Source organism: Aythya fuligula, chromosome 1, assembly GCF_009819795.1.
Source record: "Aythya fuligula isolate bAytFul2 chromosome 1, bAytFul2.pri, whole genome shotgun sequence".
Lineage (NCBI taxonomy): Eukaryota > Metazoa > Chordata > Aves > Anseriformes > Anatidae > Aythya > Aythya fuligula.
In genome coordinates this window covers 206,700,043-206,716,054 of record NC_045559.1, presented here as the reverse complement: position 1 = coordinate 206,716,054, position 16,012 = coordinate 206,700,043, and the positions used below count along the sequence as shown (strand labels likewise).

The 16,012-nt window shown below is 51.6% G+C and overlaps 2 protein-coding genes and 1 pseudogene across 2 annotated transcripts; all 3 read left to right on the top strand.

The window, feature by feature from the left end:
- LOC116502232 lies at positions 1-2,928 on the top strand (annotated as a pseudogene).
- A 2,711-nt stretch (positions 2,929-5,639) lies between these two features.
- Positions 5,640-7,400, top strand: LOC116502224 (ubiquilin-1-like). The gene is made up of 2 exons (XM_032208024.1): positions 5,640-5,995; positions 6,125-7,400. Exons 1-2 carry the CDS (start codon positions 5,640-5,642, stop codon positions 7,398-7,400), a joined length of 1,632 nt encoding a protein of 543 aa, XP_032063915.1.
- A 6,570-nt stretch (positions 7,401-13,970) lies between these two features.
- LOC116496845 (olfactory receptor 52B2-like) lies at positions 13,971-14,945 on the top strand. Its single transcript, XM_032200225.1, has one exon. The coding sequence runs from the start codon at positions 13,986-13,988 to the stop codon at positions 14,943-14,945; it is 960 nt and encodes a 319-aa protein (XP_032056116.1). The 5' UTR covers positions 13,971-13,985.
- Positions 14,946-16,012: the final 1,067 nt, after the last annotated feature.

The window sequence follows — 16,012 nt, the reverse complement described above, 5'->3', positions numbered from 1 at the left end:
ATGCTGGTGACAAACTTGTCAGGGTCCCACCCTGCATGCTTCATCTTGGTGGGGATACCCGGGATGGAGAAGTCTCACACCTGGATCTCCATCCTGGTCTGCTGCATGTACACCGCTGCCCTCCTGGGAACACCGTCCTGCTCGTCACCATCGTGAAGGAGCATGGCCGCCACCAGCCCATGTACATGTTCCTGTGCATGCAGCGTGCGACCTGCTGCTGTCCCCTGCCACTGTACCTAAAACCCTCGGTGTCCTCTGGTCTCTCTCCACCTGTATCTCCTTCAATGGCTGCCTGGCACAGATGTTCTCCATCTATTTTGTTTTTGTGACAGAGTTGGCCGTCTTGCCGGTGATGGCCTTTGATCGCTAAATCACCATCTGCGACCCGCCGCAGTACTTGGCCATCCTGACACGCTCTGTGGTGGTGAAGGTCTGTATGGCGGCCTTGGCCAGGAGCTTCTGCATCATGTCCCCTGCCATCTTCCTCCTCAAGCGGCTGCCCTACTGTGGGCACAGCATCACACCGCACACCTACTGTGAGCACATCAGCGTGGCCCACCTGGCCTCCACCAACATCTCCGTCAACATCTGGTATGGGGTGGTTGCCAGCTTCCTCTCGGCCAGCTTGGGCGCTGTCTCCATCGCCGTGTCCTACACACTGATCCTCAGGGCACTCTGGGGGCCACCTGCCCCATGTGCCTCCCCCAAGGCCCCGCACACCTGCGGCTCCCACCTCTGTGTCATCACCATATTTTACATGCCAGCCTTCTTCTCCTTCCTAGTGTACTGTTTCGGCCACCAGGTCCCTCGACACGTCCTCATCCTGCTGGCCAACCTCTACGTGGTGGTGCTGCCCATACTCAATCCCATCGTGTATGGGGTGAGGACGTGGTTGATCCAGGAGCGCGTCGCTCACCTCCTCAGCCTGGGGGTCTCGTGCAGGGGGGCGCAGCTGTTCACTGGCATCGCCAGCAACACCTCCACAGCTCCTCACGGTGCACTTTGCAAGGCAGGCTCTGCCTGTCTCTATTTTCATTTTCAGCTGCATTCATCCTGTCCATGGCCTTTGGAAGCTGGGGTCAGGTCCAGGCAACATGTGGGCAGGCAGTCCAAAGGGGCTGGTGGAGGAGCCACCAGGCCTGCAAGGCTTCCTCGGCTGATGCCAGGCTCAGAAAAACAGAAGAAAAGCAACTCCTTCTGCCATGTTCCAGTACTAAAAAGGAGAAAAGGGATGATCGGAGGAATTTGACACTGCTCAGTTTGACATCAGCTCCAAATAAAGAAATGGAAAAGTGAATATGAGACTTGATCAATAAAGTGCAAAAAGGCAAGAATGCAATCAGTGGCAATCAGTACTTATTTCTTGTGCTTAGTTTCCATAGAATCATGTCATTTCATTTTCCAATGACTTCCGTATTTGGGTGATAAAGTTACCTGAGGGCTAAATAACACTGTATTTTTTTTCCCCACAACATTCAGATAAATAACTCATTATAACAAACAGATAGTCAAAGAAACAAATGATATGCCTACTTATAAATAAAGAAGTTGTTAATGGAGTTTGGCTAACTGCAAGGTCTTGATGCAGTGATAGTTCCTCACTGAGAGCTTGTTTTCCATATATTTCTGGGGAGATTCAGCAGGGATTTGACACCAGGTCTGATACTAGGTATGATTTTATCAGCTGTGTAGAAACAAGTATAAAATCATTGCTAATGAGGTTTTTAGATGATGCAAAGACCAACACAGCCATATTGTTGACAAAGGAGAGGCTGTTACACAGCCAAGTCAATCGAGGTGGATGCAAAGTCATGCTCGGGAGGAGCCAGGTGCAGAGCAGGGGCTGCAGCCACTTCCCCTCTGGGGAAACGCGGGGGGCTGAGGGAATGAGCACTTTGGTGGGGGCTCTTTGGGTGATGCTTGGCCGACAGGCTGAGTCCCAAGGTGCTCCCACAGCCATGTAGGGGTGATGGTGGCGATGAAGGCCCCTGTTCCTCTCAGCCTGTTCTCACGTCCTTCCGCCAGTTCCCAGCAGCTCGTTTCTGAAACCAGTAGGGAGGCTGGGAAGGGCCGTGCATGCGTGCTGCAGCCCCCTCCTCGTGGTGGGGAGGGAACAGGGAGGCTGGGGCTGTGGGGGCGTCCCGGAGGGACCCACTCCTTCCCAGCACACCCAGCACTGCCCAGTCCCCGTGCAACAGCTGTAGAGGGGCTCTGCGATAAAGATGGGGACAAAACGAGGTGGGGACCACTGGGAGAAAACAGCACTTTGAGCAGCTTTGTTCTGCGGCAGTAACGTCTGAGAGTTGGTTCAGTGTAAGGAGTATGAAAGCAGGGCATCTCACAGGGCTGTGTTGAGAAAGACAAGGTGGGGTGACCCCAGTGGAGTTACAGGCTGTGAGAAATAAACCTTCAGCCCTAGGAACTGCTGGGTGTCACAGCCAACTCATCTGAGCCCGCTGAGCAGACCCACGTGTGCCCACCTGTACTAGCTGTGTAGGTGCTCAGTGCAGGCAAACCTGTAGGGAGACATTTGATCCCAAAACCCACAGGAGCCAAACTGCTGCCTGACCAATGCAGGAGAGCAGCCTCAGCGATGATCAGAGGCACAGCACTGATGGGGTGCAGAGCAGGGCAAGGGCTGGACCCAGAGCTCTGCTCCGATGGCTGGGGCGCTGCAGGGATGCTGCCTGCACAGCACAAGCTCAGGGAACAAAGCACTTCTGACTAGTGACATGTTTACATGAATTTCCCCCCAGATCCCCATTGCTGGACTTGGTGGAGGACAAGCAAGTGAATTCTAGCCTGGCTCACCTGCCTGTGGCTCACATGAACCCACAGATTGCTTCAGCCTTGAATTGGCTGCCTGGGGAGGAGCAGGTGAAGGTGGGCTGCGCACTCAGTGAGGGGCTGGAGTGGTTCGTGGTGTGAGTCGTGCTGTGGTCCTGCCTGCTGCTCTGGGGTCATGACTTGAAAGACAGCAGAGATGTCTGGAGGGCAGGGAGGCAAGACAGACACGTGTGAGTGCTGGAGAAAATACTTGATCTGTAATGGGAGCAAAACATTAATTCCTGAAGAGATGTAGAGGCATCTTCATTGCAGAATGGCAGCCCCAGGAGAAAACATCTGATGCTGAGGATCACTGTAATGCCCTTGAGAATGATGAATTTGAATGAGTGGAAAATGAAGCCAGACATATTCTGATTAAAAGTAAGAGCATTATTTTGAATAGTGAGAATTATTAACTGCTGTGAGAAGCTCCTGAGAACAACAGTAGTCTTTCCAACAGTGACTATCCCAATCCAGATAATATGCCCATGTGGAGAACAGAAGTTATTTGGTACAAAGCTGCGCTCCCCTGAGCCCCACCAGCCCCTGCACCAGCAGCAGCACCGTGAGCCCTGACGGAGGTGCCTGCAGCAGCACCGCTCACCCGCTGGGGCCAGGCTGCTGCTCAAGCACTGCCCTGAGCAGGAGCAGAGACGGCCGTGGCAGGAGGTTTCTGGAGCGTGTCCCTCCAGGTCATGGTGTCCCCCCATGGCTACTCATCCCCACAAGGAGGGTGATTCCCTTGCTGCAGGGGGGGTCCCAGCAGGCGGCACCATCTGTGCTCTCCACCGAGGACGCACAGCAGCAAAAAATCACACAGAGGATGACTTTTTTTTTTTTTTTTTTCCAGCAAACCTAGAACTCAGAAGGGCTGGCAACAGTCTCTAACACAAAGACCTCTCAGGCTTGGTCACAGATAAACAAGGTCTGCAGCTCCCTATGGTGGAAGCAGCAGTCAGTTCCATGGTTTGTGCTGTCTGTGGACCCTGGGGGGCACCAGAAGCTCTGCACAAGCTGCAAGCACCAATTCTGGGTCAAGAAAATACCCCCTCTTTCCCCCCCCCAGTATGAACAATGTCTGAGGAGGAGCAACAGCTTCTAACATGCTGTAAAACCACAGGCAGTTCCTGGGACAGCCTCCAAGCCCAGCAAGCTCCAGAAATCAAATTCCAGGAAGAACCAAAGCTGCTTAGGTTAATGGCCCTCCTTGATGGGGAGGGAAGTGGAAGAGTGGCTGGAAAAGTCCTTCCTTCTAAGTAACCATCCCAGATTTACTTATCTCCTGATTTATTAGCGGAGAGGCACTACATAGGCACATTATTGGCATTTAGGATAAATATGGGATGCGGGTAGGGAAGAATATCCCAGCTGTGAGACTGCCAGGCTGCTCCCGGGGGTGCAGAAGGGGTGAGCTGTGGGAGCCTTTCAGCACGGAGCTGCGCTGGTGGCAAACAGGAGGAAAAGGGTGCCGTGGAGTGATAGAGCTGGTGCCAGCACAGTCTGGTCAAACAAATAACTGCAGAGGAGCTCTTTGTTACTGCAAGCAAGTGAGCTGGGGCTCTGGGTGTGCTCTTCACCTGGCACTCTGTCCAGAAGCAGAAACCACACCGCATCCTTCAGGGAGTTACCAGGTGACATGGTCAGTGTCCTTCAGGTGTGAAACAAGCTCTACAAATGGATGACTTTCAAATTTTTTATTTTTTGGTCAAAATAATACTTTTATAATTTATAAAATTGATAGCAACATCTAATAACATAAAGGCTACGAAAAAAAGACTGAACAAGTGAAGCTGTAGTTCTGATATGCACCCGGAGTTTTATATTGGCACCATGAAGTTTAGTCGCTGAAGTTTGCTGATGAAGAAACTGAGTGGCAGCCTGGGAACAGTGAGAAGTTTTTCCAAGCACCACATAAGCGGGAAATAAAGAATGGGATGAAAGGAGAAATTTACCTCCTTTTGGCTTTGTTTTGAAGCAAGCATTGGCTTTCACAGCTGAGTGAGGTGCAGTTGGTGGTGGTGGCGTTTCCTGGCTGAAGAGGGGAGGATGCCTTGGGCTCGGGCTGAGGAAGGGGGATGTGCCCTGCTCAGACAGCTGTACTCAGAGGGGTGTCTGGCACGGAGGTGGCACTGCCAGGAGTCTGTGGGGGGACAGTGCTGGCCTGGGTGTGCATGCAGGGCTGGCAGCAAAGCCTCGAGGGGACCCAAAGGCTGGCAGGCACCAGTGTGCCCCTGGAGCAAAGCTGGTGGGAGGGGTGCTCAGCAGTCCTGGCAGCATCACAGCAGGGCTGGTGGGGTCAGCCTGCACCTGGCCGGTGCACTGAAGTGGTGGAAGTGGTCCTGGAGTCCCTTCAGCCCAGATTTTCCCGTGTTGCAGTCTCCCTGTGTCCCTGAGACCCGGTTGTCTGTGCATGGCAGAGCCGAGGGTGCCCAAGCTCGTCTCCAGGGGAGGTGCCCCCTGCCCGTGCCCTGCTGGTCTCTCTGACACCAGCGTGATGTCACAACACGGGGCTGGCAGCGTGGCCGGGCTGCGTGGCCGAGGGGACGGGACAAGGAAGATGGGGCGACCCCTGGGGCACTGAGCAGGGGGAGCAGCTGTGCAACATCTGGCTGGTATGTGCACTCTGGGCGCACGGTGGGGAGAGGTGGTCCTTGTCCCCGTGTCACTGATCCCCCCTGGCAGCTGTCACCACAGCAGGCACCACTGCCACCCCTTGTTTCAGCTGGCAGCCATTGCCCCCCGTTGCTTCCCACCTTCTGCCAGTGCCTCTGCTTTCTGACAGACTGAAGCACAGCCCCGATCTCAAAGTCACCATGTCTGAAAGCAAAGGGGATAGTCAGCCTCTTGTCACCACGGATTCCTCAGATATCATCAAAGTGACTGTAAAAACCCTCAAACAGAAGGAGCAGTTTGAGGTTGCTCAGAGCAGCACCATCCAGGAGTTTAAGGAAGACATTGGCCAGCGTTTTAAAACTCCCCCTGATCTCCTGGTGCTGATATTCGCTGGAAAAGTCCTCAAAGATCAAGATACTCTGAGCCAGTACGGAGTCCACAATGGGGTCAGCATCCACCTTGTCATCAGGTCCCAAAAGAGACCACAGGAGGGCCTGCCAGATCAAGGAGCTGCAACCACCCTGATGCAGCCTCCCAGCTGCAGTAATTCCAATTTGTTCTTCTTGGAAAACATAGTTGATCTGCAAAACCCAGGCCTGAGCTATCAGGATTTGTCTGAGCTGTTGATGTCTGGCCAGGAAATAGTGGTGCAGACCATGAAAGAACTCATGGCTAGGATCCTCAGTTCAGAGCTGGATATGAACACCATCAACAACAACACGTTTTTGCAGGGGTTCCTCCTTGGGGTGACAGGTGTAAATATCCTAGGCCTGGACTCAACAGATGTGTCGGACTTGGTGAGCAGCATTGAAGGACAAGATGTGTTTGTGAATGGCTTGATAAGCGAGGTGGCGCAGAGCACCTTTGTGCAGAACACCCTTCTCAATGCCAGCCTTGTCAGGGACATCATCATGTCCAACCCTCAGGTGCAGCAGCTGGCTGAGCAAAATCCCGAGATTGGTCACATTCTCACCAACCCACACACGATAAGGGAAATATTAGAGGCCCACAGCAACCCTGCTGTAATGCAAGAGATGGTAAGGAACCACGATTTGGCCATGAACAACCTCGAAAGCATCCCTGGTGGGTACAATGCTCTGGAGCAGCTCTACAGGGAAGTTGAGGAGCCCATCCTGGATGCTGTGCAGGCACAGATAGGCAACAACTTGTTTGCTCCACCAGACAGTAACCTGTCCCTGAACGGAGCCCAGCTACCAGCCCGGACTGAAAACCGGAGGCCATTACCCAACCCATGGGCTCCGCAGTCCAACAGAGCCAGTGTATGTGACTGCGATGAACAACTGGCAAACGGCACAGACGAGAGTCTCATTGTGCTGAGTTTGGATCCTGCAGCAGGCGCGGTGGTCTCCAACTCAGGGGAGGCTGAGAGCATGGTGCAGCAGATAACAGGAAACGCAGAACTCATGCAAAACCTGGAGGATGCGTTAACAAACCCCAGTGGTCCAGCACAAATGCTGCTGAATAGCGATCATACATCAAGAGATGAAAACTCTCCACCTCAAGATCAAAGTGCACAGCAGCTACCGCCAGAGATGGAGAACGCTGAGATTTCGTCCTTGCTGAGAAACCCCAGGGCGCTGCAGGCATTGCTGCAGATCCAGCTGGGATTACAGATCCTCACCACAGAGGCACCAGATTTCATGTTGAGTTTGGGGGACTCACATGTGGAGCTGGATCTGGAAAGCATGGACGAGTCGACACAAAGCAATGAGTCTGAGAATGATGTAAGTTTGGTGTCAGAACAGGGTGAAGAAGAAGACCAGATAGAGATGGACGAGCAAGCACCACAGATCAGATATGAGAGACAAATGCAGCAGCTCCATGCCATGGGCTTCCAGGACCAACGTGCAAACTTGCAGGCTCTGATGGATGCAGAAGGTGAGATCAATGCAGCAGCTGAGATACTGGCAAAAGCACCGTCATCAAACAAGATACCATAACTGCTTCGTCCAAATGATGAACCTTGTTTGTTGATGATTGTGTTTCAGTCTCATTGTACACTAAAGGTAGCAAGGTGCATAATAAGAAGTTGTGTGCTGTAGCATTCTTCAGTCTATGAGAATTAATTCCCTCTTAGCTGCAAGGACATCCTGCATTCAGAAATGAGGGGTTCTGTGCTGTGACACGGTGAATGCCCTGCCTGAATATGGTGCTACCCATTTGCAGATAGAATCCAGACATATACGCAGGTGAAAAACATGCCAGAAAAAGACACCAGGGAGGGAAAATATACATTTTTTACAGGCTAGGAACTGAGCTCTGGGGATCATAGTATCGTAGAATCATTCAGGTTGGAAAAGACCTCTAAGACCATCAAGTCCAACCGTTAACCTAGCACTGCCAGGTCAACCACTAAACCATGTCCCTAAGCACCACATCTACGTGTCTTTTGAAGACCTCCAGGGATGGTGACTCAAACACTTCCCTGGGCAGCCTCTTCCACAACCCATGCAGTGAATATTTTTTCCTAAAGGTCCCCTGGTGCAACTAGAGGCCATTTCCTCTTATACTATTGCTTGCTGCTTGGGAGAAGAGACTGATCCCCACTCCACTACAACCTCCTTTGAGGTAGTTGTAGAGATTGATAAGGTCTCCCCTGAGCCTCCTTTTCCCTAGATGAAATAACCCCACTTCCCTCAGCCATTCCTCATAAGACTTGTTCTCTAGACCTTCCACCAGCTTTGTTGCACTAATGCTGAAGACCAAATGATAAATCAGCATGGCTCTCATATGGACTCCAAAAGAAATGGTGGCACTTTGAAAGCTGTTTGTTTGTTTGTTCTTTTGTAAAGGCCCTAAAGGAGAGAGGCAGGGAGTATCTGAGCCACCCAGCCTCATACCTGCCACTGTAGGCATCAGCTTTTCCTCTACTGAGCAAACTGTTTTGAAAGTCAATCTGTCATTTCTGCCACTGCTTCTCCTCTGGGAGTGAAGTCCAAGGGTTATGGTGAGGGTTATGGCAACTATCCATGCTGGTTATAACCTGGCTTTTCATCCTGAATATGTTCACAGCTGGTTTCTACCCACCTATCATTGTAGTTTTTAGTTTCATGCACTAGATAAGAGTTTCTCTGATTAACAAATCCCAAACGCTTTGTGCTTTCCCCAGCGTCACCCACGGCACCAGGGATTAAGATATCTTCTGCAAACCATTCCTTGGGATCAGGGCTGTCTCTTTGTAAGTCTTGTCCCTTTTGCTTTGCTGTGTGTGAGCCTGAGGCAGCGCACAGGGCAGTGCCATATGCAGCCATAATGCTTGTTAAAACCTTGTCTTTATAACACAAACCATGATAACTGATTGGGAGCTTTAGGGGTTTGATGCTGCAGACCTGCCTATAATGACTCAGAACTGTGGTGTTAGGAGATGGAGCTGCTGGGGCTGTGCTCTTCTGGAGCTTCTTCCCTTCTCCCAGCCCTGCCCTGGGTGAGCAGGGTCAGGATCAGGAACAGCCCAGACCCTGCCCTTCAGCACCTCTGCACAGTTCTGCTCCAGTCCCATCCCTTCCCTACCCTCCTGCTCCTGCCCCCCCCTTCTCTGCCCTTGCATCCAAGCACTGAGTCGTCTTCCTCTGGCTCCAGATTTCCCACTCATTTCTTTTGCAAATGTTTCTCTCCCAGCACCCTTCCTTTACAAAATGTCCCATGAGGGGTTTTCTACCCATTTCTTTTTCCTCCTCCTCCCCCTCCATGGCTCTGCAGCCAGTAACAAACTTAGACTTTGTGTTTTATCCCTGCTTGCTATTTTGCATCTTGTTTCTCCTTTCTCCTCTCTTCACCTTTCCAGATGTGGTTGGAGGATCGGTCTGGGGAGACGGGCTGGGTGCTTGATCGGCTGTGGCTGGAAAATGTCCTCCCTGTGGCAGACCCCATGCTGATGGTGCCGGTGCCAGCAGCTGTGCCTCGTCTGACCTGCCCTGATAAAGCCAATCCCCTGCAGCAGCAGCTGCCTCTGGTGGTGGCTGGCAGGCTGTGTGTCTGCTGGGCTTCAGCTCTTCCCTCCCTCAAGAAGCCAGTCTCAGCTTCGACCACAGGCATGTGATTGATGCCAGGGGCTGGTGGCCACTGGCTTGCTGGGGTCCCCATGCAGCAGCTGTGGCCTGAGGCGTGCTGCTTAATGAGGTCAAGACTCTGCAGATTTCCTTGGTGGTAAATGCTGCTGCTGCTGCTTTGGGACTGTGCTGCTGGGAAATGTCTCTGATTTGGGCCATGCTCATGGAGTCAGGTGGAACATCTGCTAAGGTCTCGTGAAGCTGAACACACACACACAGAGCTTGTGTGGCCTGTCCTGGGCTGTTCATCCATGGCCGATGATGGACTGAGGTAGGTGCAGGTGGGGGAAACTGAAATGTGAAAGTTTGATGTGAAGTGTGCATCCAGCCTCCTCCTGCAGCCTGTAGAGATGTTGGCACAGCTCCGTGTTCAACTGCAGGAGCCCAGCACCACCTGAGATGCCCTTGGGCATCTGAGACATGCACGTGGGGCTGGTAGCTGTGACATGGGAATTACAAGACACCTGTGTCCCTCTGGATGAGTGACGGGAGATGAGGCAGGACAGAACAGAGCATCTCAGAAGGTGAATTAAGGATGGATAAACACTTATACACAAAAGGTTGTTGGAACAAGCATTCCATTAAAATGCTCATGTTTTAAATGCAAGCATTTTTAGGGTTTCAGTTACAATAAAGTGCTGATTTACAATTTCAAACACATTTTTTCTTTGTTTTCTTATAACTATTTTGGTAAACCTGGAAGGAACTCATGACACATGAAGATGTCACCAAATGCAATGTTGTTTTGTGTTGTTTTTTTTTCCCCCCAACAAAAACGTCCCCCTGACTTTGCTCAGCTTCTGAGTGGGATGTCTGGTGTGAGCTGGGAGTTGCTGGAGGAGTGTGATCCCTTGTAGTCTGCGTGGCAGGGAGCATAGGAACCATCTGTGCTTGCAGGACAGCAAGGACTCCACCGTTGCTTCTGCATCTCTCCTTGTTCTCAGAGGCAGCCAGGCTGATAAACATCAGCTCTCTGCCTTGTTAGCAAGCTGGTCCTCATCCCGAGACCCGGGCTTCTTTAAAGGTGCCTGGGCACCAGAAGATATGGGCGGTAGGGTTTGTGACACGAGGTGGCACCAGCACTGAAGGGGCTCCTGCAGCCCACTCCCAGATCTGCTCCGTTCCCCCCTGCAGTGACCGTACTCTGATTGCCGGCCCCTCTGGAGCCAAAATCTAACTCCAGGTGTGGGTGTGCTGCTGTATCTGTGACATTCACAGCTGCCCCTGCCTGTTGGCTTCTATGTACTGAAATGATTCATCCTGCAGAAAACAGTTCCTACAGACTAATGCAGTGCTCACCCTGTGTGTGGTGAAGTTCTTGAGGGTCTGCACTGACCTAGGAGGTGGGGCAGAGTCCAGTCACTTGTGCTAGCAACGCTCCCCAGCTTGTCCTCCCGCATCCCAGACAGGAGTGCAGGCCACGACTGTCTCTTTATGGAACTTCTCCAAATTCCTTTATTGCAATAACCACCGAGGGCATTACGTATCGTGCCCAATAATCTATTCAAAAAGCAGGATGCTATTTATAAATAGATGTTAAACTATTTGCAGAAGCAACTGCCCCCACTTTGTATGTCTGGCTGCTTTGGAGAAGTTACAGCACTCTTTTGGAACTCATCGTGCCTGCTTTTCCACAGACTGCGCCTTGCTGCTGCCTGCAGTGACATTGTGAGTCCAGCCAGGGCCCTGGGGACAGGCTGTGCAAATGGCACAGGTATAATTGTGCAGGTGCCGGTCTGGGCGCTGGGGACCTGTCTGCACTGAGCGATGTGCTCGTAATGCGCGTGGTGCATGAGGGACCTGGGGAAGATCCCTGTGCTGCTGGTGGCTGCAGTGCACCTTTGGCGTGACGCAGTGGGTGCAGTGCCTCCACCCGGGCCCCGTGCAGCCGGTACAAGGGCTCCACGCTGCAGCCCTGCCTGGCCGCTGCCACGGACCCGCGCTGCTGTGGGGTCGAGGATCTGGTGAGCTGCTTGCGCTGCATGCTTGGGGCCGGGGGAGCGCTAGGACAGAGGAGCCACATCCGCAGTGTGCAATAAGCTGGTGAAGCACCTTCCAGCATTGCACAGCCAGATCGGCTGCTCTTCAGCTGAGATAACACGATTTTGAAAGTGGAGCTGAGGTGGCAGGGCAGGAGCAAGCCCCATGCAGGGTGATGTCCGTGGGGCACCACAGTGCGCTCTGACCTGGGGCAGCACTGAGCGTCTCCCTGCCACAGGAGAGCTGTGGATGTGCTCAGGCCATGAGGGAAAACACTGGTGTTATCTTCATTCTCTCACCTGGGGACAGCAAGTCGCTAGCAGACTGTTTTCCCCTGCCCAGTTCTGTGTCCCCAGCTCCCTTCCAAAGGCTGTCGTATTGTGAAGGCTGCCCCTGGGGTGGGGGCTCCATCCACTGCCCCTCTGCAGCTCTGTGAAGCTGCTGCTGTGGTGTAACTGGGCAGGCAGCTCATCACCTTGTAGCTGTCTGCTCTCCTCTGCAGTGCCTGGGGGAGGGACTCAAAAAATGGTAAAAGTGCGAGAACTCGTGGGTTGAGTTATGAACAGTTTAATAAGAAGGAGAAGGCAATAATACAAAGCCAAGAATAAGCAAAGCACGCGATGCACAATGCAATTGCTCAGCACCCACTGAACCACGACCAGTGGCTGCCCCCCACCTCGGCCAACCCCACAGTTTTATATTGCCCTGTGATGCCACGTGGCATGGGATATCCCTTTGGCCAGCTGGGGTCATCTTTCCTAGTTCTGTCCTCTTCCAGCTCCCTGTGCACCGCCAGCCCCCTCACTGGCAGGGCAGTGTGAGAAGCACAGAAGTGCTTGGCTCTGCTTAAGCACTGCTCAGCAACAACTGAAGCATTGGTGTGTTATCAGCACTGTTCTCATCCTAAATCCAAAACACAGTACGAACAGTGACTCTGAAGAAGATTAACTCTAGCCCAGATGAAACTAGGACAGCTGTGTCCTTGATCAGAGCCCTTGCTTCTGCCACAATGACAAGAGATCAGACCTCTTTGTAATCCTCAGGCTGCTCTGTGGGAATATTTCAAGTTACTGCATTTAGTGAAGCTAAAAAGATTTTTAGGAATAAAAGGTTCCAAGGAACTGCCTGGAGGTAGTTGTAGAAGACACATCCTTTGTGCTGTACTTGTGTTAGTGCAGCTTCACAGCGGTGACTAGGAAGGGTCTGCTGCTGAGAGGTCCCTCTGGCACAGAGCTGCTGGCTGCGCTGTGATCCCAACCTGCAGATGCAACGGGCCCTTGTTTGTGTGCAGTTCAAGATCCGGAGCTTGGCAAGAGCTGAGTAGCTTTTAGTATAACAGCACAGAGTATACCTGCTATTTGCATGAGTAGTGTTTTCCATCTGTTAACATGCCACATCTATTTTTATTTCATACAATATTTACAATGAATTGCTTTACTTTGTTTACAGCATTATATAGTTTTTTATCTTCACTATTTTTTAAAGACTGTCCACTGTTATGTTGTTTCTATGGTACAGGTTCCTTGGACATGAAACTGTGTGCCTCTCTGAGAACCAACTCCATCTTTAAAAATGCAATTGCTTTCTCATACATGGAGTCAGTATTTTGGTACGCAGTAACCTCACAGGTATGGTTTGAAGTACTTGCAATACTTGTTCATCTCAGTTGCGCTACGGGTGATTCCCATTTTGAGTCTTGGTATTTAAGAGCTGACTGACTATTGCAGAAGCTGCTGAAAAACAGAGGCATCTCAGTCTAACTTGTGCGAGTCTGGGGATGACCCAGCCTCCTTCGGACCCTCTGCAGGGCAGTGGTGCAGCCCAGTCCTTGGCTGCTGGGGGAACTCCAGCTCAGGGTCTTCCCCTGACAAAAGAGTCTTTCCCAGTGCCCGGTTAGATTTTATTTCCACTCGACTTGCACTGACAGTGAGGTGCAGAGTGAGCCAAACCAGAAGCTTTTCAGTCCTAAAGCCAAAGGGAGACAGAAATCTGGAGATGAGGATGGAGAACGAGCAGCCAACTTCAATCCTAGAGCTAATTTTGTCCTAAACTCATGTGAGTCCATGTACCTGAAGCTCCCAATTATCCCCTCTGCAGGTCCCGATGCCCCCTGCAAGCACTTGACCTTCCTCTTGTGTTGCATGACTTACTCCCTCTACTCCAGACTGATAGTCCATCGGTTTAAGGTATTTGTGCAGCATGGGTTGATTCTGTCTCCATTTAGCCTGGTCTACTTGGAAGAAAAATACACTTGTATCATCTTAAAATCAAGAGAAGAGAAAATATAGACACTGCCACTTGCACATAGTAGGAGTACGTAAGTATGTGCTGCAATACGTTGCAGACCACAGGTCTTCATAATTGGGGTTGGTACCTGCAGCTGTGGCTGTTAGCTGATCAGCAGAGGTGATGCTGGCATTTGATAGGGGTGAAAGAGCTTGAGCATGTGAAATAACATTCTGCAGTGCTTTCTGTCTTTGCACTCAGGTGCAGCTTATGCCACCATTCAACCTTACCAGCTCGACTCCTGCAACTTTCATCTTGGCTGGCATCCCGGGCATGGAGAAGTCACACATCTGGATCTCGATCCCCTTCTGCTCTATGTATCTGGCTGCCCTGCTGGGAAACGGTGCCCTGCTCTTTGTTGTGAGCACAGAACGAAGCCTCCACCAGCCCATGTACCTCCTCTTGTCCATGCTGGCTGTCACTGACCTCATGCTGTCAACCACGACTGTGCCCAAGATGCTGGCTCTGTTCTGGTTCAGTGCGGGGGAGATCTCCTTCGGCGCCTGCCTGACACAGGTGTTCTTCCTGCACTTCACTACCTCGGCGGAGTCTATGATCCTGATGGCCATGGCCTTTGACCGGTTTGTGGCCATCTGCTACCCCCTGCGCTACGCGGCTATGCTGACACAGTCAGCTATTGTCAAAACAGGGCTGGTGGTTCTGTTGAGAAGTTTTTGCATCATTTTCCCATGTGTATTCCTGCTGAAGCGGCTGCCCTTCTGCGGGCACAACATCATCCTGCACACCTACTGCGAGCACATGGGCATCGCCCGGCTGGCCTGCGCTGACATCTCTGTCAATATTGTGTATGGCCTTGCAGTGCCTTTCGCAGCAGGAGTACTAGACGTTGTGCTTATTGCTGTCTCCTACGTCTTAATTCTTCAGGCATTATTCAGACTTCCTTCCAGAACTGCCCGCTGCAAGGCTTTCAATACCTGTGTCTCTCATGTCTGTGTCATATTTCTTTTCTATATTCCTGCTTTTTTCACTATTTTAACACACCGCTTTGGTCAGAAAATCCCGCACCATGTCCACATTCTGCTGGCCAACCTGTACGTGCTCTTCCCTCCCCTGCTGAACCCCATCGTGTATGGGGTGCGGATGCGACAGGTAAAAGAGAAGTTCATGAAAGTGTTTCTCTGCTCCTCAGTTCATTTTCTGAAAGAATAAGAGCAAGATGTCACTATGAGAAAGTAATGAATACCTCAGTGGGACTTGAAGCCCACCCAAATCCTCCCCCTTGGCAACCACAATGTCGAGCACAATGCATCCCCGCACCGCTTTCCCCATCAGTTTATAGAAAACACAAGAAAAAAGACAAAAGACAGGCTCTCTAACTGGCTGCAGAGAGAGAAGGAACAAAGAAGGGAGAACCCACCCCAGAAATGTCACTTGTGGGGAATCCTCAACAAGCTGAAGGCAGGCAGCTTTTGCTGTAGTGATGGTGAGATCCTTATTTCAGCTGTCTGCTCTGGAGTCAAGGGACAAGGTGTGTAATAAACTTGTTCTAATCACAACTGCCTAATGGACTTCATTACAGGAATTGCTTTCTTATTAGAATTCACAGAAATGGAAGTCTCCCAAAGGGAAAACACTGAAATAAATGCAAGTACTGCAGGTTAGCATGGAGCTGCACTTGCAGCCCAGAGAGCCAACAGTATCCTGGCCATATCAAAAGAAGCATGGCAGCAGAGTGAGGGAGGTGATTTGCCCCCTCTGCTCTGCTCTCGTCAGACCCCACCTGCACTACTGTGTTCAGCTCAGGGGCTCCCAGCACAAAAAAGACATGGACATATTACAGCAAGTCCAGAGGAGGGCCACAAAGATGATCATGGTGCTGGAGCACCTTTCCTACAAAGACAGGGTGGGGGAGTTGGAGTTGTTCAGCCTGGAGAAGGGACGGCTCCAGGGAGACCTTACAGTGGCCTTCCAATACCTAAAAGTGGCTGCAGGAAAGCTGGGGAGGGACTCTTTGTCAGCGAGTGTGGTCTTTTCCAACCTTAATGATGCTATGAATCTATGTGCTGATTGAAATTGGTGAGCAGTAGTATCCAAGCTGCTATAGGTAGGGTACAGGAGGAGTGCAGGTTCTGGAGAGAGACAGCGCTGAACTACATCTCCCCAGAGCTGAACTGAAGCCCCCATTAGCTGCTTGGCACGCATCAGACCTTGTCCCCGATTTAGAGTTGTTGCAGATGGTCTAGACACAGTGTCTGCAAACCCCAGCTTCAGCCCGA

Excerpts from the sequence above, each read along its gene's own strand:
- LOC116502224 (XM_032208024.1), top strand. The coding sequence starts at position 5,640 with ATGTCTGAAAGCAAAGGGGATAGTCAGCCTCTTGTCACCACGGATTCC. Across the intron at positions 5,996-6,124 it reads AGCTGCAGTAATTCCAATTT|TTCAGAGCTGGATATGAACA; the intron begins GTTCTTCTTGGA and ends TAGGATCCTCAG.
- LOC116496845 (XM_032200225.1), top strand. The coding sequence starts at position 13,986 with ATGCCACCATTCAACCTTACCAGCTCGACTCCTGCAACTTTCATCTTG.